This window comes from Camelus bactrianus, chromosome 7, assembly GCF_048773025.1.
Source record: "Camelus bactrianus isolate YW-2024 breed Bactrian camel chromosome 7, ASM4877302v1, whole genome shotgun sequence".
NCBI lineage: Eukaryota > Metazoa > Chordata > Mammalia > Artiodactyla > Camelidae > Camelus > Camelus bactrianus.
The window spans coordinates 31,055,848-31,080,770 of NC_133545.1; the positions used below are offsets into that span (position 1 = coordinate 31,055,848).

The following is a 24,923-nucleotide window of genomic DNA, read 5'->3' on the forward strand; positions in this document are numbered from 1 at the left end:
GAAGGCTGCTTATGCCATTGTTAACCGAACACAGCTTACTCTAATTCGGGACAGAGCGTCTAAAGATCAAGGAAGCAAGCATTTGTAATTGTTCAGAAAAACAGGCAAAAGGGTTTTCATACTTGAAAATTTGATTCACATAATATAAACCTTGATTTTGATTTAATAAATTTCAAGATTCCTAAAATAATCCATAATTCCTTACAGCTACATCGAGCCTTAGATTTTGAAGTCTTTTCATTGTGCCATTTAACAAGGCTACACAAATTACAACAGTCTTTTAACCAATGTTCTAAAACTGAGATTAAACTGCTACCCAGCACAATTAAAAGAAATACGTTCTGAACAATGTAAACACCTCTCGAGAAAACTACTTCCCCAAAGCGCTGAAGGCTCTGACCAGAGGCCAGCCCCCAGGCTCTCCCAAACACACGGCCAAGTCTGCCAGGCCCCGCTGGTCTCACAGTCACAACCGTAAGAAAACACTTTCAAAAAAGAGTTTTCAAATATTCAAAGAAAAATCAGCTGTCATGGTGTTATCTTACAAGCTTATTTGTTGTAGGGCAACATATTTGATTAAAACCCTTACTGGTTCTAAGTCTAAGCTGCATCCCAGAATGAACTAAGGAGCTTTTAAAAATTCAAGTTGTCTAGTCCCTACTCTGAGGTCACTGGTCTGGGCAGGGCCTATTTTTAGGCTAATAGGGAGGGCTGAGAATCATTGCACAAAGGGATACAACCATAGAATCATATTCGTGACCTCACCTCTCCCCACTCCCCCAGGTCTTTTTTGGCTTCCATTATTAAGATCTCTTTTTCTGCAGAAGGAAAATGCATACCTTCATACCACAAAAAGAATGGCAGATGCAATCGATTCTCTGCTTATCTGCTGGAATGAGAACAAGTTCTCATGGAGGCAATGAGTAAACAGTTCTAAAAACTAAAGAAGCCCTTTTTCCTAAGACGTTAAGTATATATGAAGCCCAGGAACTGTCTTGAATTTATCACAACAAAGATGACATTCCAAAGGAGTATAGTATATTGCAATTTTCTCCACTTTCTTCTGACCTAGCACAAAGGCAGAAGGTAGTCTTTGATTAACTGTGGTAGAATGGCAACAGCTCCCAACTAGGGAAATAGATTAGAATTTTCAGCTTGGAGTAAGCCTGTAATTTGGGGAAACTGCCATTTCCTTCTGTGATTTTAATATAATCTCTGTGGGACCATAAACAACACAAAGTCCTTACCCTTTGCTCTGTTCCACACCACCCAGGTGCGAATCACTGCTAAATAATCAGGATATTAGCTGTTCAGCCTGAGGCACACCACTTGACTTTTCAGAGCTCAGTCTCATCTATAAATAATATTTATCCCACCTGCCTGATAAAGTTGCCGATAAGCCAAGTTAGATCATCAATGTGAAAATTTTCATTAACTGTAAAAAGTTCTAAGTAATAACATTGTTACTATAACTGATAAAAAAAATCCTTGAATATGCATGAACTGTAGACTGAGAAAATTAGCTCCTTAAGAGAAGCAAAGATAGTCAATCCGCATTTTAAGACAAATTACTACAGCTTAACCAATTCAAAGCTGTCAGCCTCCTACAGAGAAGCTAACTGTAGTCAAAAGGTACAGATTTTCATTTATTCAACAATTAACATGTACGTATTGGGAACAAGCTCTCGTGCATGGCCCTGGGCTAGATGCTGTGAGGGCTACAAAACTAAAAGACATGCCAAGTCTGCCTTGAAGGAGCCTTCAGCTCAGTGACAGGGACGAGGGCCATCCACTGGCACACTACAACTTTGAAATTAATGAGTCCTTTAGGAGACATGAAGATAAACACTCCGCAAGTCCAAGCAGAGGAGAAATCACAGATGTCTGGCTGGAGATGTGGAAGGCAGGTAATACGAGTGAAGCTTGGGAGAAGGAAAATACTGGACAGGTAGAGAGAATAAGGAATGTATTTTGGCTATGGCAAAAGTTCATGAAAGGAAGTAGTGGAAGAAAAAGTCAAATATTATTCCCACAGTCAATCATCCCAAATAGTTTATTCTAAGTATGCTGTGGTCCTAGAATGGTGCTAATTGCTGGGGATACAACTTAAAGCCAGCAGACATTAGACATGTAATTGCAAAAATAATGACAAACTGTGACGAGGGCTAGAAAGGAAAAGGTGCTACGAGAAAGAGGGAAACCCAACTTAGACTGAGAGGTCTGGGAAAGCCTCTCTTTGGAAGTGACGGTTAAGCTGGGAGGGAGAGCTGGAATGCAAAAGTCCAGAGACAGGAAGGAACTCAGGAAGCCAGACATGGCTATCGCAGCAGAAGGAGGGGGAAAGGTGCAGAAGGAGGGGAAAATTTCAAACAGGAAACATGTCCTGTCAAATACTACAGAAAAAATGAAGACTGAGAAGATGCCATTGGCTGAAAAAAGTGACAAATAAAAAGACCATTTGTGTTGTATTTAAACCTTCCATGACATAAATCAAGATAGATGAAGGTTTCAGCCATATAGACCAGTATTGGTTTTGAATACCAGCAGTTGGTGCTTAAATATAACTTCAGATGTCTTAGTGATGAAGAAACTAGAATATAATCTGAGTCCTTATAAAACAGTGTCATAAAATCAAAAGGCAAGAATGGACCAAAGGTGGAACTCAACCAGAAATTGCACATCCGGTAGTAGGAGAGATGTCTGTCGAGATCAGAGATCAAATATTTATATGAGAGCTACTCGTTCTGCTATAATATTTTTCTGTCTATGATCCATAGCTCTGAAGTGAGAAGACCGATGGTGAGGTCTGCTCGCTCCCTTAGTTTCAGCATAAGCTTGGCAGGTACAGCGTAAGGTCACAGAATTTAGGGGGATAATGAAAGATCATTTGCAGGTCCCAGATGACCATGAAAAAATGGTAGTCACGTGAAGGAGATAAGACGCTATGGGGAAAAAGAACACAGTTAGCAGATTAGGCATAATTATTATTAAGGTAAAGAGCAGGAAGGAATGAGAAAAGTTAACTTCTGACTTCAAAATCTTAGAGCAGATCTTGTTGATAGCAAGGTCCAAGGTATGTCCACATTTGTAAGGTGGTTAAAGTAAAATAGATATAAAGTCTTGATAGCTGAAGAGGCAAGAAGTGGTATGATTTCAAAGAAATCAGAAGCAGCTCTTTATCAGTGAAACACTGGGAAACCTTGAGTTAGAGTAAAATAAGATGCTAGTTAAGGATAAAATAGGTCATGCTAGAAAGCAAAGCTGAAGACGTGAATAGACACAGCAATATCACACTCGACACCAGTTCCGACAATGACTGAGTAAGATTCTGCCACTTGATTTGCAGTGTCACCAGGGAATTAACATACTACAACACCCCTTTACGTCTACTTTCCAGGTACCAGATTGGCAACTAGGCTCAAATTTAATGTTCAAATAACGAGAAGATCTTGTAGCCTGAAATTAATTGTTCAGCCTGCCTTGAAATAGTCCAAACAGATTTGGACTTCATGGTAAAATTAAATATTATTTGATCCTCTCTAAAAAAGACTCATGATATATATTACCTATTACATATATTACATATACATATATATTTCATTGGGGTATAATCTTTGAAATTTAATAAATTAAAAGGGAATCTTTTTGTTAAAGGATTAAATCCTTAATTTATGCCTAATTAAATAAAAAAAAAAAAAACTGAGTGGCTTTTGTTCTGTTTCTTTCAAAATGAAAAGCCAGACTAAGAATCAGTCCCCTTAAATTACCAGCTAAAGTGAAAAATATTGAAGACCTAAATATGTAAGAATATGGGTTTAATTTTACATTCTCAGTAGTTAATTTTCACATTCAGATGTGATGAGACTTTAAAAAATTTACTGGCTATGAGAGAAGCACAATGAGAAAAGTACAACTCAAAGGAAGAGCAGGACAATGCTAATTGCACACGACCACGCTGTTCGCTGGGTGTGGTGGTGTCACCGCTCCGGCCCACACCATCACACCTTTGTGACTATGACAGCACCTTTGTAACGCTGAAGGAATATGGAGAAGATAACCTGCAAAGACAGGCCTCTTCACAGATGATATGTGCACATCTTTTTCATAAAGACAAGTAGTGATGGCAGCATCCAAAGATGAGACGTATGGTCTTGTCATAATCACACCAGCATGAATCAATTATTTGTGACAATTTGAGATGATGGGAATCTTTTTTTTTCCCCTTAAATTTCCTAATCCAAGTTCTCAAGAACCACAGAAAGTGTATTTAATTAAATAATGTGCCAAAGCAGAACAAATTTCTCCACCCACTCTCTTCTCTGGTTCACTTAATGTAATTTCACCCTCTAATACCAGCAACTGAGGGTTTTAAGAGTTCCCTGACTTCGGTGTCTCTTGCTACGGAAACGCAGGGACTTGGGAAGAACACCGTTTCCAGTGGAGAATTGTGGAGCTCGGATTTACCACCAAGTCCTGAAGGACTCCTTGAAAGAAACATGGGACAAGTCACAGTACTAACTCTCAGCTGTGCTAAGATGAATGGGCAATGGGGCTCCTGAAAGCAGTGGAGAGGGGACTCCCTCAATGCTCCTCATTCGGATTCAACCCTCACTCTTGGTAGGCAGCCTTGGTAAAGCTGGAAGCAGGTCTCACCCCTTCTGTGGCTGGAAGAAAGCTGGGAACCACTGCCTTCGAGAGTCTGCCCACGGCAGCTGCTTCACAAAGCTACGCAAGCTACTCCTGGGTGTGGCTAATGTGTCAACTGATTTGACAAGCCCAGAAAAACTCCTTCATTCTTGAACTGCAGTAACTTACTGGAAATAAAAACATTATAAAATGGGTACCAGATATTCGTTTTTACTTACTGAATCCTGCTCCCTCGATGCTCCAGCCAGGCGCAGCTTCTTGGGCACGTGACCGCTGCAAGAGCACGGAGCCCCGTGCTGAAAAGGACCAGCACACTGGGTTTAATGTTCTGCGTGGCCATCTTGAAATTCATAGTAACTGTTTAACACAGGGCTCTGCATTCTCATCATGCACTGTGCTCCACCTCCAAAATTATGTAGCTGGTTCCATCTTCTGCAGAACCTGAAGGAAACTGAATCTCCTGGCCTGCCTGTCCTCTGCGCATTTCCTACAGGTACCTGGGCTCTAATGTAGCTTTGGGAAGCCGGGCCCTTACCATGATCATTTTTGTTATATGGGAGAATTTTCTTTTTAAAATATTACTCGTTTTAATACAGTAAAATAATTCACCTCATTGAGAAAAAACAATATGGAAGAAAGTATGCAGAATATTGAGTACTCTTCACCGATAAGTCCCCACTCATTTCTCATTACTACTTAGAGGTAACTATTTTGAGGAGACATCATCCATTAAGAAAAAAAAATATACACACGTCTAATTCCATACACACACGCTGATATTAACCTTTTTTGAGAAGTCCCAACTTTGTATGTCTACTGGACTAGATGGAGAAGACCCTTTGGAATCTCAAATAAAGAAAGCCAGCAGCTTCGATAATGTGAATTATTTTTCATTCATTTCAGGACCCTCAGCTTACAGAATATCAACCTACCATTCCATTCATCTACAGTAGGTGACTAACCTTAGAGCAAAGCTGCAAAGACCCAGAGATAACCAAATGGCCACCTTCTCCTAACCCATTAAGGTTCAGTGAGGAATTCAAGAGACTGAGTGTCAAGAAAAACACAGATAAAGCCCCAGCTTTGCCATGTTGACTGGAGGAAACATCTGGATTTCTGTTTCCCCACCTGCTAAATACAGCAGTTTTTCCAAAGCTTCCAAAACTTCTTCCCAATACAGCAGTCCTGGTCTAGGAAAACTCTGGTGTCCCTGTCCTCACCTGGGATCATTCCACCTCAGAAACTGTAAATGCATAGTCCCCATTCTAATACTCTGTCTCCTTTTCCCACTTATCTCATCACTCACTGCATCTATACCTGTTTTGTTTTGTACAAAACAGAAATATTTAGGGATTGTTAGTCTCACTGGATTTTCCTCCTTATTTATAAGATCCTTTCCTGTCTTTATTTTTTCCCCTACCCATCTGACATTCACAGCCCATCACTTCAAACCCTCATTGTACAACGTCTAAATCCTTTCCCCATTGTCCTTTCCTCACAACTGTCATTTGTCCAAACTGAAAACCTTGGCTTCCTTCCCTGCACCCGCCATTCCCTTACCCGCCAAGTCTTACTCATGGGTTGTACCCGATACAAAGCTGAATCCCTCTACTTCTTGCAACTCCACCTGCCACTCCCCCAGTCCAAGCTTTGTTCTCTTCTCAGCTGGATCACTACAGCAGTCCCAGGTGATATTTCAATGCCTTCTCAGTCTTAATTTATTTTCTAACGATTTCAAGAGCAATCATTCCAAAATATAGCCAAACTAAAATATAATTTAAGTGACTACTCCTTTCAATACCTTCCATCTTCCCTTAACCCTTTGTTAACAAAGCCTTTCCCTCCATCTCTGCACTCCTCATGTAATATTTCACACCCAGCTTACACAAACTTCTCCCAACTGTCCTCGAGCTAGCCATGTTCTCTCTGATCTCTAGACCTATAGGTGAGCTGTTTTTTTGGCTTGGAACACACCCCCTCCCCTGCTCTGCTTGAGCTGGCCAACTCCTTCAGGTATCATTGCAGATCTCACTTCTTCTGGAAGCCATCTCTGACCCCTCCCCTACCCGAGTATTTATCTTTCTCAAATGTGAACACACAGCCACTTGCAAACACACATTATCATTTTAAGATGATCTCTATGTCTCTTCCACCAGACTGTCAATTCTGAATGTGGAGACTACACCTGTACCGTTGTTCATCACTGTATCCCCACCCAACACACAACACAATGTCGGCACACTATAAGAACTTCATTGTTATGCACTGGAGTTTTTACTCAGTTCAAAGTTATATTTTGGTTCCTAATCCTGAAAGTCCATTATAGCAACATGTTCTACCAATAATAATCTATATGTAAATTCACAGAGTGTTCAGATCCAGGAAGTCTGAGGTTTGAGAACTAAACTTATCTAGACCGCAGTATTTATGGTCTTGGTCATTAAAGGCTGTTTATTTCTTCCGTGGTTAGCATTTTCAGGGTGATCTCTAAGCTAGTTCCCAGGCCTCAGCTCCTCCCTGAGTCTCGAAGGATTCCCAAATGGGAAAGGAATAAAACTGGCTCCTTCACTGGGCCCTCACCCACCACCTGTACTCAGTACCATCTCCCCCCGTAAAGACCGGAAGATTTTAGGCCTATCCGAAAATCTTTAACAAAAGTTTACTAGGCTATAGATTGGAAATTGAATGACTCATGGTATTTGATAAAAGTGAAGGGTAAAGAATAGTAACATTACTGGGAATAACAACAATAATAAAAACATACGTTGTATTTTCTAGAATACAAAACATTTAAAAGTCAATTTACGAAGGCAGAGTAAGATGTGAGAAGAAAGGAGGCAGAGAAGGAAGGAGAGAAGGGTGGTAAAGAGAAAGTAAGGGAAGAGGGGATAAAGAAGGGAAGGAAGGTAGTCCTGAACTTTTTTCTTATGGGTAGGAAGAAGGAGAAGGAATAGGGCACCAAAAAAGGCTCCACATCAAGGGTCATCCCCACCCACCTCCACAGACAGTGAACATTATCCAGAGCACTGACACAGCTCATTGAACACTTCCGAATAGCCTTACCCGTGAACAGCAGTCACACTTAGGACTTGGTAGCTTTACATCGTTAGACTCATCTATAAACACCTGCAACTTGACATGAATGAACCATGCATGGCTTGGGAGTAAGAATGGGGGCTAGAAGGACTAAAAGGAAAAATGCAGTGATTTAGAATGTTCATCTTAGGACCCTGAAGCCTGAAACAACAGAAGCAAGACAGCTAAAGAATCTCTTCCTTCCTCTCATTAATTCAATACACTAAAGGCATCAAGCACTTATGAAGCATAAACCACAGAGGATCCAACGTGCTGGCTACTGTGGTAGACACAGATAGCAGTGGTCTCAGGAAGACCTGACCGCTGTACCCAGCATGTCTGGACATGTAACCCACTGGAACCAGGCAGGGAGAGAAAAAAGCCTTATAACTAATACTTGGGCCCAAGAATAATCACAACAAAAAATGATGAATTCACTGAGTGCACTGAGGGTTTACTCAGCTCTGTGCTAAATAATATACATTTTCTTATATAATCTTTCAAATAACACAATGAGGTATACAGAATTAGTACCTCCATTTTAAAAATGGGAAATCCAATCTCAGAGAGTTTAGGTAACTTGCCCAACACCAGCAGTAATGATGCATCCAGGGTGTGAACTCTGGCAGTCAGCTTCCATTGGTCTCCAGGACTCTGAATTTAAGATGCTCAAAACAGAAGATGGACAATGGTTCTCCCTCCCATTTGGGGCAGAACCCAGGTGAGCATGGAATAATGCACCCTGAGGAAGAAGTGTGTCCGGAAACTTGAGCTCCCTTCCAAAACACAGCCCAACGGCTGTCATTGACCAATAAGTTTAACATGGGTAGCCTTCAAAAATGGCTGATGATTATCTACCTGACCCTGAAACCAAACCGTGAGTTGGATTTGGGGATAACTGATGGTTAAAGACTCCTCTCTACAACAATAATCAAAGCATCTGAACTGCAGCTACATAACCATTTGGTTAGCATGTGGAAAAACAATGTTTTTTGAGAGACAGAGGACTAGACACTGAGCAAGAGGTAAGTCGGAATGACTTACTCCCAATATGGGCTCCCAAAATGAATGAGCATAAGTGTCAGGGAAAGAATCCCAGATTACCTAAGAAACATAACACGAAAGCTACATCTCCCAATCATATTGGGTGGTACTTATGGAGGAGGGAGGTTGTTTATGTCCTTTTTTTATAGAAAGTAAGTTCTAAAGAAAACCGAATAATACTTAATACAATGTGCATTCAAACATGAGAGCAGCTGAAAAAACTTTAAATCCACACTTCTCAGTGCTCTTTCCTCATATTCAAAGTAAGAAATGCTCCAAGTATATGAATACTTGAGTAGTATCTGCCTTTCTTTGCACGGAGGAGACATTCCCTAAAGTAATACAATCGTACCCATTAAAGGGTGATCGGTGGTAAGCTGGCAAAGGCTAGGCAAAGTGATAATAGAGTTCCCAACAGCAGAGCCCGCTGGTGTGGGGAGGAAACTCAGGATGCCCTGAGGAAGGCTTCCAGTAGTAGGATGAGCGAAGAAGGAGGATGCATCAGCCCCAGGAAGAGGAGGCAGGTACGAATGAGAGAGAGGACATGCGTTCTCCTACCAAGTGCTTACTGTTACTAGCGCTAAAAGCTCTTCAAAATGAATAAATGGGTTAAATAGAATGGGGATTACTATTTAAGTAGAGCAGTCTAACTTTGCTTGAGATCATGGGAATTCTACAAAATCACAAAGGAGAGAATTAGCTGAACAAAATAGTTTGATTTAATGGGAAATTTATTTCAGAAGAGAAGCTAAGGAAAATTTCTGGAGTTAAGTAATGACATTTAGAATTAGGAGACGTTTATGTAAAAAGCAACGTCCAAGGATAAAGTTAAGTAATAAGAATTTTCAGAAAGACCTAGAAAAATCTGAGATAGAGACCTGAGGCACTTTAGAAAGAGGAACAAAGAAAAATGTAAGCTCTTGCTCTCTGTAGGAAGTAAGTAGACTAGAGGAATTTGACCTAAATTAAAGGAAAATTTACTCATGCCTATGAGTATAAGCACAGGAACACACACAGGCGCACACACACGCTCCTTCCCACCTTAGAAATCCCCCCAAAGACTGAGATCAAATGTTACTCCTGTTCCTTTTCTAGTCTAATTAAAGCATGAAATGTTGCCTATTGCCTGTTATCAGTTTATGCATATTATGGGTTAAATAGAAAAATTAATATTAATTGAGGGTGTCACTTCACTGCAACATTCATTTTACTAAGTCAGAGGAATAGTGATTATTAAAACAAGGCATAGCTCCGAATCATACTGTCCCATATATGCTAATTTGAGGGGAAAAGCCAAAGTCGTAATCAGTGCTCTCATAAATTCTAAAATGTGAGCCCCATTCTAGAAATTACATTATATACCAAACTACTTTCACAGCTTATGAATGCCTTTTAAATTGTAAAAAGGCTAAAATTTTAGAAAATTAAAAAAAAAAAAACTTTGCAATTATAACATTTCCTCACAAAACTGCCATTATGTTTTTAATTCTTTACTAGTTTGATTTAGTTTTTTTTTTTAACAAACTCCAGTGGTTGGAATCATCTTTTTAATTTAAATTTCATAAGAAAGAGAATCACAATGCACATTCCCTGACCAGATTGCATGTGGCCTATTTATTCGAAATGTTCAACTCCATATGGATTTCTTCTCTTTTATTTATAACTGCCAGAAAGGACTCTCTCTAATAAGTTAGCAACTCAGGGGCAACCAATTTGAAATCCAGGCCCTGACAGCACAGCACCTCAGGTCTGCCACCTGCGATGTGTTCTAGAAGGACCAGGGGAGGCACACAAAGCTCAGACTTCCGTGCAGATCATGTACCAAGTGTCAGCCACAAGTGGGTGGTCCACTGAGGTCAGGGTTAAAGTTCACAGAATAATTTGGAAATTATTCTCAGCTTGGATCTAGTCTATGAGGCCTGAGAATACACCCTTTAATTAGGATATAATTTCCAAAGCAGCCACTCCCTTGACTTTCCAGAGCTCAGTTATTCTCAGAAAAGTAAAAACAGCCTCATCACGCTGACAACTAACAGTCCCCTATAAATTATGGCTTAAATGTCCAACAAAGAAGGCAGCAGGCATCCGGGACGACAGAGACGTCAGCTTCCAGCCCTCACTAACCACTCTCAAGAACAGAGAAAGAAGTCACAGTAAATAGAGTCACTCTCCTTCACTTCTTGCTTATGCAGCTGAACTGTCCCATGGAAGCTTGGAAAAAGAGTGGGCTGTGCGTTTGAAAATGTTCCCACACCCCAGCCGGCCTCATTTCTCTGATGATCCCTCCATCCAGCCAACCTCACAGTACAGTGGGAACACGAAAATCAATTCCATGAGAGCCAGCTGTCCGCCTCTTCCACGGTGCTCAGGGAGCCACACAGGACTCCTGGCACGGGAGCCAGCCCGGCCCTGACTCACCACAGATGTTCCCCTCCTCCCCCATGCAGCTCGAGCCAGAGCCTTCTTTCCAGGGCCTATTGTTATTACACAAGATGCAGTGGGCCCCACAAAAGGGCTAGGTGCTGAATCCAGAGGAAAACACACCCCTCCCTAAATGCAGGGTTCAGAGACAGACGTTAAATGACGCAAGGATGGCCAACGACTCAACGGGGAAAGCCAAAGATGGAAAGTCAGGCAGCTTTGGAGATTTTCATATCTGGGAGTTGGAATAGCAGGAGCTATCAGAATATCAAACTTGCAAATGCTATCCAGACTTGAAATGGTTTTAAAGATGATATAAAATGTTCCATTCCGGCAAATCCAGATATCAGATTTTTCTGTGGACCCAACAAAGTAGTCTTTGTCTAGGAAAGTGAGACCAGGAAAATAACAAAAATGTAGTTTCTGAAATTTGTAAGCAGAATTCACAGTCTAAAGTCACCCACAAGTATCTGGAAATTCTTGGCAACTTAGGTTTCAGGCAGGAGCAGCGTTACTGTCTCTGGCCATTACCTTTTGCATATCTGTTCGCCTGCAGGTTTTCCCAGCAGCCCTCTCAGAGGGGGCCATAAATCTCTCTCTCCACATTCCTTCAGTGCATATTAGTGGGCAACTAGACAGTTGTTCCCCAATGCTCCAGTGCCCCATGGTATAGGCTGCGTCATTAACGCAATAAAGAAACTTACATGAAATCTACATTTAAACATCACTATCCATGTAACGATTCTAAACAAGAGACAGTGGCTCATTTTAAATCCATTCCCTTTGATGGAATGAATTCTGTGACTAAAATGAGCTTCACCAAACAGCACAAAACATTTTTAACACATCAACATGAGATTCTCCATATCTTTACATAACAGTGTTTATGTTTCTGTTTTTGTCTGAAGACTTCTTATTCACGTTTTCCTACTGTGGGCCTTGGGAAGGGAGATTAGGGAAATAAATCAATTAAATGAAGCACACACATTTAAAATTCTGTGACTATGGAAAAGAAAAATGAGCAAATAATCATGCCCCCAAAAAGGTGGAGGTAAAATTGTCTGTAAGACCTCTTCTCGCTCTCACTGACTCTCTGCTTGTTGGGAAATCACAGATGAAATAGGCCAGCATCTCACAAAAGCTGACGTTTCACAACAGCAGAGTCAATATTTAGACAGAAGACAACCAATATATGTTTGGGGGATAAATGTTTACTTGAGATAATGTCTATTTAATTCTTTGGAAAAAGCTATATAAATCTGGCTCCTCACTAATTTCTGAGTCTCATTTCCTTCCTACTCCCTTGCCCAATAGAAAAGTGTAAGAAGCCAAAATTAAACTAAAACACACTCACTTTTAGAGCTTTTGTTTAAAAACTTGAAATGTCCTTCAATAGTGTTTGTATTTTTATTGTTTCCTACGAAGTTGGCTTTTTCCTTCTTTTTTATCTGCTTTTTTCTGTTTGATTTCAGTTAGGGACAGATACTGGGCATTCTAGAGAGAAAAGGCAATATTCCAAGATTCAAAGTAATGTAATATGTAACACACAAAAAAAGAGTCCGTGTTATAAAAATGTCTGAACTGAAGACTTGAATCTAAAAAGTAAAAACACTACTTAATTCCCAGAATGAAACTTCTCCTCTGTCCTCTCTGGAAAACTGAGCAGTGACGTGGTAACTTGGTAACCAGGAATGAGAATTTCTAAAGATGTCGCACTCCTATGCTCTTCCAGGTGTGGCACAGCAGTGACCTTCACACTTAACACATGCACTACAGAGAATCGTTTGTTACATGGCAAATTCATCTTGAACTCACGTGGGGAACTTAGCAACCAGAACCAGCAGAACCTGCCACGTAATCAGCATTCCCAATAGCACCCGAAAGATACTGGCATTTCTGGGTATTCCCAGAGTAAGAGAACACTAAACCAAAGCTTCTGTGTATATTCTACAGAGCAATTTTAAGAAGAGAAAGAGAATAAAAAGAAACTAACTCGTGATAAAAAACGTTAATTGTGAAAAACAGTTTGGGATCCTTTGGGATCCCAAAGAATAGGGGCCTCATGGCATTACTGAAGTACTGCTCGTGGTCCGTCACCTTCGTCTTTCTGTACCTTTTTAGTTTCAGTCTGTTTATACTTAGAACTGTCTGACTTCTACTTTGTCGCTGCTCAAGAAGGTATTAAGTTTTGTCTAAACCTGTAAATGGAGTCCAAAACTTACAGGTCAATTCTTCCTTCCTAAAGAAAAGCTGGCAGACGGTATTATTTACATCCTAGTTTTAGCTCTACTTTAAAAGACTCATAAAAACACTTTCAGCTAAACTCTGATTTACAGATTTCTAACAGAATTATATGAGACAGTTAACTGAGAGTATATTACAGTCATGTCCCCAAATCACTCCATTTTTCTCCAAAAGTACTTACTTCTGATGAGTTCGTCATCCGAACAGTTTCCCCAAATGGACTGGTCTTGGATCTCTCCATGAATGAAGCAGCTATTGGTAGCTTGAGATATCTCTCGCTCAGTATTTTCTTTATCACATTTTTCTAAATTAAAAAAAAAACATTTATTATCATTAAATGCTACATATTTTTCTCCATTTTTGCATTTTATAGATTTTTTTCTAAATGCTTCTAAATCTACCATAATTTTAAAAAATGGCAGCAGTATCTCCACTGACTGTTGCATGTTATTGACTCAGTAACAGAGATTTACTGAGCACCTACTATATCACTAGCATTGAAGAAACAGTTTGTACTGTAAAAATTATCTGTTAAAGTTCTTGTAAGCAAGTCATCATAATACAGCAAATAATTTACCATGATAAGAAAAATATGGAAAGGTTACATCAAGGATAGAAGTGAGTCTATACATGTCGAGGGTAGGGTGGCAGGGAAAGAATCAAAGAAGATGACAGATTTATATGTGCGTTTATGGGTTCTCAGGGAGCAAATCAATAAGTAAGGGAAAGTAATGTCTTCTTGGCAGCATAAGCCAAGCAAAAAAGCAGACTCAAACACAGGGTAAAATGAATGTTATCAGAGGTCAAGGAGTACTAGAGAGGTTCAAAGGGAGAAGAAACTCATCAGGGTTCAGAGCTCAAGAAAGGCACTCTAGAAAATGGTCTGAGCTGGATGGTCTTTAAAAGATCAGCAGGAATTCTCAAGGTAGAGATGGGAGAAAGGCCATTCCAGGAGGCAGAACAGCATGGGAAAACTCCAGAAACAGACACTCGGGCAAAAGTTCCAACCTGGACTGTGAAGTACTTTACAAGGCACATTAGGAAATAACACGGTAAAGGTCTGATTGGGGACATGTTATGGATATTTGAGTGGCAAGGTGAGAAATCTGGACCTAATTTAAAAGCAAGATAAATAAGTGACAGTAGTCACTGCAGCTTTATGAATTGCCTAATGGAAGCCATGCATTAGGAAGACCAATAAACTTGTACACACGAGTGGCTCTCAATCCTGACTATACTTTAACTCACAGTCTATTTTAAAAAACAGATCCCTGGGCCCCATCACGTAAGATTCTATTTTAATTTGAGGGAGGGGTGCTTAGGTGATTCACCTGCATGTACGTCCTAATCACTGGAGTGCGGGCGCATGGAGGAGGGAGAACAGAGGAAGGGAAACCAAAAGAAGACTCAGCACAGTCCAGGCAGAAATTGATGAAGAGTGTCATCAACTGGATAACAAGATGGGAAAGAAGGTAAATGTGAGAAAATAACTAGAGGTTTCACAGATTATCAGAGAAAAAAGGACTGGAGATGACTGAGTTCTCTCAGTCTGGATTTGACTGGGAAAACCTGGAGATCAGGAAAATAATTTTTAAAATACCGCTTTGTACATAGTAGCTGTTTAGGCATCATCCTATGCAGTGGGGATACAACCAATCATAAGACACGGCCCAGGCCTTCATGGAGTTTACAGTCTAGTGGATGAGTTTAGCGTTGAACCAACATGTGAATTTGCTAGTCACAAGTAAAGTGACAGCTAGAAACAGCCATCTTCCTAAACATGATTGCTAAAGCCATTCAAATAACGAGGCTCACCAAAAGAGTATTTTAAAGGAAGAGCATCAGGAGGGGTCTGTACAATTAGAAACGAGTCAGAGAAGGAAGAAAAAACCAGATGACGTCAAGCCGTGGAAGCAAGGAAAGGAAAGAGATTCAAACAGAAGTTGTTAGTCAATTGTATTAACATTTCCAGTGGAAGGGAAAAATTTCTGCACATGCAGAAATTTCTCATGTACCATTGGGGATTTCACAATTGAAAAGTCCTGCCCTGAAACGTTTCAACACATGAACATAGACGGACAGTCACTTAGGAATAAGTCCAGGGGCTAATAATTCTGAAAAAAGTAGGGTCTTTGACGCTAAGTATTTTTAGAAAGCAAAACCATATTCAGATAGCAGTAAAATATAAATTAGAAGCATGCTAAACCAGTATGTACTAGATTTACGTAACATTTACTCAGCATTATCAGAGAGAAAAATGTAATCCTCGTGAGATGTGTTAGTTTCAAGGAAAATCTTTACTTTTTTCAACAACTCCAGCAATCTTTCCACTGCTACAGAGCCTTCTTGAGATGATCAACAGAAAAGATTTTTATGCAGACTCACTAGAACACAGGAACTCTCTCACCAGCAGGGTCCTACATACTTGCTGCTACTGTTATGTAGCCGACTGCCGCCAGGTGTCATGCTAGCAGGCTTGATTCAATTAGTAACTTTAATTGCAGCTGAATGAAATTAATTATATAATTTTGAGCTGTTCAAGTTTAATTCCATTAAAATTAATTCATGAAGCCAGGGCATTATGAAGCATTGCTGACTAAAAGAAAATAGGTATGAATAAAGCCTCCAGACACACTTGACTCACATTTGAATCATGTCCAATATTCAAGTGCTAAACACAGACCCTCTCAGCTCTCCGTTGAATAAATGAAAATGTCATATGGTCCATATACACACGAATTTAGTGGTGACCCACTACTAAGAAGCAAAATTCTTCTGTCTCTAAATATCTATTAAGATACAGTCGTCATGGTTTTTTTGTTTGTTTATCTGTGAAATTTTAGAATTAGATGATCCCTAGAGTCCTTCTCAAGTTGAAGAGGAGAAAAATGATCATTCTCTGTCTCACTATATTCAAGAAATAATATGTAACTATTATTCAATCACAAGTATCAGCCTCTACAACTTTGCCTCCTTTGAAAACAATGTCTTGGCTCAAAAGTTGATCTCAGGCTTTTGCTGTGATCCACAGTCCCCAGCCCAAAGCAAGGCTCAGAAAAGTTTCCAAGTTGAAACTGACTTGCTAATTCTCCACTTTTATAAACTAAACTTCTGTGACCACTTGACCGTTCGGTGACTTTCTAACGTATGGATTTTTGTTTTATTAACATCTCTTTACTATTTAATGGAATACCAACATGGCAGCCTCAAAAACGGTGTGCAGTTATATCTGATGTTGAATAAATGCACTGAGAGAGATTTAATTGACAGATAACAGTAAAATGGACAACAGATGTCTCGCCACAGAACCAACCTTACTACAACTTTCGACAGGTTTGGGTCAGCCACTTCTCAAGATGATAAAATAGCAGTTTCTAATAACAGGTTTCTGTTACTTCTGAATCGCAGCAGCAGAAGCCACAGTCCTACTCCTTTCTGGATCTACGAAGGTTTGTAGCTGCAATTCAACTGCTACATGGGCTTGAAAGACATATCCCAGAGGCAATCAAGTAATTACAATGGTGCAGAAAATCCATCTGTACCTTTCCATAAGATGTTTATATATACATCTACTCCTCCCCAACTATATATATACCAGCACTCTTCCCCAACTTAGCCACTTCTTTTAAAGAGAGGCCTTCACCATCTCAATGACACTGTTCTTCTAAGCTAATGGTTCTCTACTATAGAGCACTTTAAACATAAAGATGGACAAGTCCCAACTTCAGGGGTCCCAATTCAGGTGGTATGGGGGAGGGGGAGGTAATCATCATATTTGGCCAGGTTTTAGGGGCACTGTTCCAGGTAAGCTCTTCTGTACTATACAATTTAGAGAAAACTTAGAAGGGCCCATCAAATACTGAGATACAGACCTTGCTTCATACAACCTTGTCAGAGTATTCTAAGTTCTCAGAAAATACAATTCTATCTGATCACTAACTAATGTAGAGGTATTTAGTTCTCTGTGTCAGGACAACTATGAGAATACAAAATCTGAATTATATATAAAACTAAACAGCTCTACTAATAGATGAACATGTAACAAATATGTTTTAGATATTACAATAAAAATTGAAGATACTTTAAAAATAGCACTAGACCAAAGGATACTTGTATACCATTGGCATCTGCATCCAAAAGGGCAGCTCCCAAACATTCTCCTGTATCTACACTCAACAGGGAAAATGCGGAAGAATCCTGGGATGAGGGGGAAAAAGCTTGGTCCCTGACAACAAATTCTCTAACCAAACATACACATGAAACAATCAAGCAACTACAAAATAATGGAAACTGTCCTGGGTCATGATTCTGACTCAAAGACTAACCAGTTGTGTGATGGGGGCTGGGTCCCATTCTCTTTATCCAGAAATAAGGGTGTTGAGCTGGATGGCTGCAGAGACCATTTTTGTCTAAGATTCTATAGCTCTGACTCTGCACAGGGCTGAACAATAGAGCCAAAACTTCATAAATACACTGTAGGATGGAGAAGAGAAAATCATAGAAGCACTGGAAGTGAGTTACTTTTCAAAGAAATTGACAAGCATGAATTAAGCTAAAGAGTGAAAGGGAAAAAAACCGAGTTCTAAAGGATCAATTTGAATATAATACGCCCTACTCAGAAATGAATATCTATCATACAGAATCAATACTCTTTATTTTTTTTCACTATTTTTCTAAAGGGCATGAATGGTGAGAAGTAATCTGTCTCTAATCACAATTATTCCTGTGAAAGGAGAATGAGATAGATTCAGGTACAGAGAATTTCCACTTAATTTAATATTTTCTAGTATTTTATTTAGTTAGTTTTATCCAAATTTAAAACTTTGAGAGTTTTACTTATCTCAGACAGTTTAGAAATAAAATAATAGAATGGTGCTTTAACAAGAGAGAAAAATCTTAGAGCATGAAAAATAAGTAAATTGGATAATAATATATGTAAACTATTATATATGCCATACAACAGCCACTCAGCTGGTAAATAAATAAGAAAAAAAAAAAAAGAAGAAAAGAGTGGGAAAGAATTAAGAATTTTTGTAATTCCAGTATTAGCAATTTTCAAAGGACTTTCATATATAGTATTTATTTGATCTTTAGAACCCATCAACCACACAATAAAGAAGAAAACGTTAGCTCAATTTTACTGATGAAACTACAGAGTGAGTATCAGGGATAGATATGCAATTGGAAATAGGATGATAGAGTGCAGAGTTGGAAAGGATCTTGCAGCTCAGTTAATTTCCTGTCCCACCCTAGGCAGAAAGCCCCACCCCAATCCTCAGCCTCTCGCCACAGTTCCAAGGAGTGGTACCACCCAAGGGAACACATCTTGTTTTCATCAGTTTCATTCAGTAGTAAGTTGTTCTTGATTTTGAGCATAAATATGCTGCCAGGTGATCTATAACTAGTTCTAGTTCTGCCCACTGTAGGCAGAAATAATAAACCTAAACTTCTTTATAAGATAATCATTCAAACTATTGAAGAGATATTTTTTCTATCAGTTTGTAGTCAAGCAAATGTATCATCTCAACACCTAAATTCTTTTAACAAATAACAGTAACAGAAGAATCTAGTAATGTTGTCTGAGGATGAAATAGGCTTGTCAAAGTAACTAATGAACTTCTAAAACATATAAAATAGTGTTTGTGCCATGGTTTTCCAAGAAATAGGGACAATGTTGCCACCTAAAAAGTCCAGAAATTTGAATTCTTCCTGATAAATAAAAAGAGTCTTGTTAGGTTCTCTAGGAGAGAAATACTGTCCCTAAACTGCACCTGGCACTAAAGAAATGATTAACAGCACGGGTTCTGAAATTAGGCTGCCTGGGTCCACCAGTAATCACTACTAGCCACCACTGGATCCTGGGCAAGTTAATTAATCTCTGTCAGATTCTTACTCTTCAAAATGGGAGTAACACCAGTACCTACCCCAGAAGGTGGATGTGGAAACAAGTAGAATCACTCCTGGAAAGCAGCGTCTGGTACACAGTCAGGGCTTGTTCACACTTGCTGTTAGTATTACATTAAGTGCCACTGCAATAAGCACCTTTTTAAAACCTTAAGGAAGCTGTTGAGGATAGTATCTACCTATTCAGTAATCCCTGAGTGAAAAACCACGCTTGAAATCTATTTCCAGACTCAATAAGAGGAAAACTATTGCTTCCTCTGAGACACTGTATGTTATTTTTTTCTTATGGGCAATATTAGGGAAAATATTCTCTTTTTGACTTGAAATTTACAGACAAAATTGAATAACTGGGTTTGACCCTACAGTTACACCTGTACACTTCAATTTTCCCTCAGGTTTGGATCTCCTGAGCTACCCGTATTTTTTATTATTCTGTTTTAAACTTTTTTTTTAATATATTCTTATAAGCTACTTTAAATGGTCTCCTGAACTAGGCAGATGCATGTGCAAATGCACAAACTGATCATCAAATACATTTCCTGATTTTTATCCATCCTTTATTTGCTTACTTTGTGAAAGACTAATATAAATTATGGTGCTTGGCAGATATACTTACAAAACCTCATAAAACTTAATCAGTATAACATTCACCTATATCTTTTAGAAAGAAGTATTAATAGCTTTCTTTATGCTTAAAATTTGGGATTTTTTTCCATGTTAGATCTACTTCAATTAAACATTTGAGGACAACCTATAACATATCATTTATAATCTACATAATATGTAGTCTACATAATACATTCATACCTCCTGTATCCATATACAGAATTGCTCTAGACAATTTCATTTTTATTCTTCCATTCAAATTCCAGTATAATTTCAGATGATCTATGTGTATTCAGTGCATGAAATTTCAAGTAATCTGAGACTAAAATGTCTGGGAAAAGTAAAAAAAAACAAAAAACAAAAAACTGCGTCTGTATTTCCCAGAGGCTTAGAACAATGTGGAAATCTACAAATGCTTCCCAAATGTAACCTTTGAAAACCAAAGATAATGCAGCTTTCAGGAAGACCTGAGGCTCTGGAATTTTACTTCTTCACTGATCCAAAAAAAAGAAAAAAAGAAAAAAAAAATCCCTCAAGCTTATGACCTTTAAGAAACATTGCAAAACCTACCTGCTTTGTTTGCCCAATGTTCTAAAACCAATTAAAATCTCATTGTGAAAAAAAAAAAAAACTTTAAGACAGCCAAAGCATTTTTAACAGATGAATGAGCATATGCACAAAATTTCATAATTTTATAAATATAAGTTACTATATAATCACAGATATACTATATTTGTTGAATGAATTAAATGCTTAAGTCAATTTAACCAACTAATCATTATTATCATGATTTTGAAAAATAGACTTTTGAGCAAAATCTAAATGCATTCCTTCAAAGGGCTGCTGATGCATTTAGAAGCTTATGGTGTGTTTAGGTTCAAAAGAATGAGAAAAATGACATAGACTCAGCTAGTTTGCAGGTTGGGGACTGGTCGAGAACTACAGGTTTTACACACAGCAAAGTGGAAAATAGTTACAAAAAATTTCATGAATAAGCAACTGCATACAAATATGCAAATAGGTACAAAACGCAGCAATAGTTCACAATCTCCCAATAATCGGGGCTCTAAATAAATGGGGGGGAGAAAGAATTAAGCATTTTCTCCTTCAAGAAAAGTAATGGGGTGGTTAGATGAAGGCTTTCAAGCCAATACAGGGACCAGGATACATTATTTCAGTCATCCTAATGCCTGCACTTTTATAACAATCTAAAGTTCCTTATCTGAAAAACATATTTTCAGGAAGACTGACTCTGAGGCATAGTCACTCCTGCCTCCTCAAATATAGGTTCAATTGTGTTCTTTCCACCAACAAGTATACTCGTGTTAAAGACAAATTCTCAAAGGCTTATGGAATTTGGGAGTTACACGGGCTCATAAAGAGCCCAACCTGGTAACATGAATTCAGTTCAAAACATTTAGCATCCAGCATACCTAGGAATAAGGCAAGGAGAGGAGGCATGAATACGTCCAGGGATAAGAAACAGGCTCAGGAAACAGCTTACTTCAGTTTAGGACTCCTTAATTATTCAAAGACATCCCCACAATTGTCTAAAATCTAATTCCTTATAATTTTCACTGATTCATCTTATTTTGCTCTTGGCAATCAAAATCTAATCTTCCCTTCACATGACCGCACCTTCAATTCTATCCACTTTTATAGGCAGGATGGTCTTCTTACTCTTATCTAGAAAGCTAGCAAGAAAGAGTTTGCTTTCCTAACTGCTGAAATCCAGAGACACCGTATCTATAGCAGTTCCCTTACTGAGCAGTCAATTAACCCTCTTATAAAAAGGAACTGAGGAATCTGCCTTCTTCCCCTTTTTAAAAATAAGGACACACACCCATCTTTAGTCTTTTGGCATGATCGCTATTCTAAGTGCCACAATTTTTAAAACTTTTCTGTCACCTCTCAGTTATACCGAGTGATTTTATCAAGAACACTCTGTAGCCCAAGCCGTCTAGTTAAGGGATGAATGCTTATTTGGCACTATTACAAGAATGAAGGTATCAAAAGTGAACCAAAGGAGGTTGTTTAATCTGTAAGGGCATTTCAGACTCAGAGCTATGATCTGAGCCTGATCTTGAAATAAATGAGAGAGAATGGAGAAGAGTATTTCAAATATTTGTAATGAAGCCACAAATAAGATCATCATAAGAGAATGTGAAGTATACTGAAATTGATTTCTTGAATTCAGAATAATGGAGATGGATGAGAAGTCAGGAGGTGCTTCCTGTCTGGTAATTCTCCTAAAGGCCAAAACCTGGAGCCTCTCATTTAATTCACCAACTCCGCCTCTTGCCTTCTGAACCATCTCTCTAGGGCACTGCCTTCTCTGGATTCTTCTTTTAGACTACCAACCCATTCTGGCTTTAAAATCTTGCAATCTCAGTAACTTCCACAGTTTCAGTCACCTCCAGGAGGATAACTTGTAGATTCATTACTTTCACCCACATTCCTGTCCTGTCCTACAGATTTGAAGTTTAAACTCTACATGAATATACCCATAGTCACTGGAACATAATGTTCCCTAAAATTCATCACCACTTCTCTTCTGTCCCTGCCTGTTTCTCCAGCAGTGGTCTGTATCTTGGTCCATGATATTCACAGAATCGTTTTTCAACACTCTATTTTCCCCTTATTTCCTTTACTCCAACAATCAATGATCAGATTCTGCTACTTACAACTTCCCAACTTCTCTGAAATCTGTATTTTTTTGTCCATGCCCACTACTATTGCCTCCCATCTTTTTATCCTCCAATCAGAAACACTTTTCTAACACAAAGATTGAATGTTACTCCTTGGCTCAAGTAAGAATTAAATTCATTTTGCATATTCATGAAAACCGGATAAAGTTATTTTAACATTGTACATATTTTAATGTTGTAACTCCCTACACATCACCCACACTCCATCATCTCAGCTGTTATCTCAGTGAGAAATAAAGGGTAAAACCTCTCAGAAAATCTTACTAAGGATCCTGCATGTTGCTTGGGTGATGTGATGGAAGAAATGAGAACAGAATAGGTCTATGTTCAGAGACACAAAAGAGTAAAGGAAAATCTACCATGAAAAACAGTAGGAGGACTATTTCTTGGAGTAGAGAATGTGAGGAGAGGAAGTTGTCCTCTGCCACCTGCCTTCAGAGGGCCTGTCACCTGCTCAACCACAAGCTGCCTTATTTTTAGTGCTCAGCTCTGCAGGGTGCAAACCAAAAAGACCGACAAACTGTATGTTCTTCAGCTGGGATCACCTGCAGCCCAACCCAGACAAAACTGACTTCTTGCCATCCCAAGATTCTCTCTCAACCTTTATATTTGGAAGCTCCAAGACTATCCCAATCAGCTGGCAATTAGCCACGAACCAATCTGTCAGGGGTTCAGGGTATCATCTTGAATTGCTATTTAGACAAGGGATTCAATTTAATTTGGCACACATGTACATTTCATCTTCTCTCTCACCGAGTTTATAAATTCCTTGTGGACAAAACTATACTCTTTCAATCTTCACAGGATTTTGTACATAGTAGGCACACACATAAAATATCTGTTGACAGAGTTTCCCTCCAAAGATGTTGATAATAAAATCTATGTGCTAGCATGAAAATTTCAGACTTCATTCCTGAAACTACTTCAAAATCAGGCATAAAAGCACATGCATATGAATCATCTTACTTCCGATTATGTGGGTGTCGACCTGAAAACAGAAGTGGACTGCGAGCAGAAACCACTAACGAAATTAATGTTAAAGTAACTCTTTTCATAGTTCCTACTTTGTGAACCATAAGTGATTAGAATTAGAAGCTATAAAATAGAACTCAATTTCAAAAACTTAAGGTTAAAAGCTCACCTCCTTCAGGATGTGCATGCTAATGTCAAAAGAAGATACGAAAAGCTTAAATAACTTCAGTGAAGTGTTAATGGCAAGAGAGAGGAGGGGGAAGAAATAGAGAAAAGAGAGAAAAAGGGGGAGAGAGAGAGAGAGAAGCATCCAAAACACTGGTGCACAAACACGTGACGTTAACACAGCAGGAAGGGCTGCAGCATCTTTAATCTGCTTCAATGAACCACCGAAGTTCAACTATTCAAACACCTAGAATCTAATCAGTATAGAATCAATCTCCTGTTAATAAAAACTGAATAAAGGCTTCAGAAACATCAAAATCACACCCCATGCCTTCATACAGTAGAATAATGACACTAACTCAGAAAAACAATTGGGTTGAATTGTTACCCTCTTTTGTTTGTTGTTTTTCTAACTGATTTTCCATTTGCCAATGGCCTAACTTCAGCTTGTGACAATTTGTTTCCTTTTCCCCCAATCTTTTATTATTGTAAAAATATAATGTGAGTAAAATAATTGCAGACTGTTATTAGACCTTTCCATGAAATCACCCCAACAAGATCCAGGAAATGAGGTTCAAAGAAACAGGAAAGGCCCTTACACACCCAGAAATTCCACAGCTTCCCCAGGAGTCCTGTAAAGGTCACTCAGTTATATATATATTAAATTCTTGTATGTGAATCAGCCAAACAAGGCCAACAGGCATGATTCTTGCTGGCCAGAAATCAGAGCCTGCTAATTGCAAGGCTGGTCTCTCCAGCTGCCCATACAGCCTGGAACACAAGATCAGTTAGCACAAGACTGGTTACTGTAAACACACTCTTCCCACACATGCTTGATTCTCCCCCCATCATTCTCTGCCCCACAGTGCTTCCAACCTGCCAACTTCCAGTCCTAGGCTAATTCCAAACACCAATTCTATCTGCTTCTATCCCCAAGCTCCCACAGGCTTCCTGCTGAGAAAGGCAGTCAACCATGCTGACCGTGTCCACTAAAAATTCATGCCATTCATTCTTAGTTAAGCCCTCTGTGTTACTGAGCAGCCCTTTTGTTTGCCCCAGATGGATCACTTCTTGAATTCTTCATTCTTCCAAATCTTTTCCACACATCTCAAATTTCTTGACTCATCCTAACCCCCC

At 39.0% G+C, this 24,923-nt stretch overlaps 1 protein-coding gene across 7 annotated transcripts in view; it reads right to left on the reverse strand.

Annotated features, from left to right (window-relative positions):
- Window positions 1-24,923, reverse strand: part of MDFIC (MyoD family inhibitor domain containing) — a 95,228-nt gene that overhangs the window by 63,313 nt on the left and 6,992 nt on the right. For 6 of the 7 annotated variants that reach the window (XR_012508107.1, XM_074367180.1, XM_074367181.1 and 3 more), the window contains exons 3-4: window positions 13,613-13,735; window positions 4,866-4,943 (exon numbers count right to left, since the gene is read on the reverse strand). Coding sequence is in view for 6 of the 7 variants with exons in the window: in XM_074367180.1 (XP_074223281.1) it covers window positions 4,866-4,943; window positions 13,613-13,735 (201 nt within the window). In the remaining variant the exon portion in view is untranslated. The remainder of the gene's footprint in view (window positions 1-4,865; window positions 4,944-13,612; window positions 13,736-24,923) is intronic. The other variant, XM_074367182.1, reaches the window with a different exon arrangement.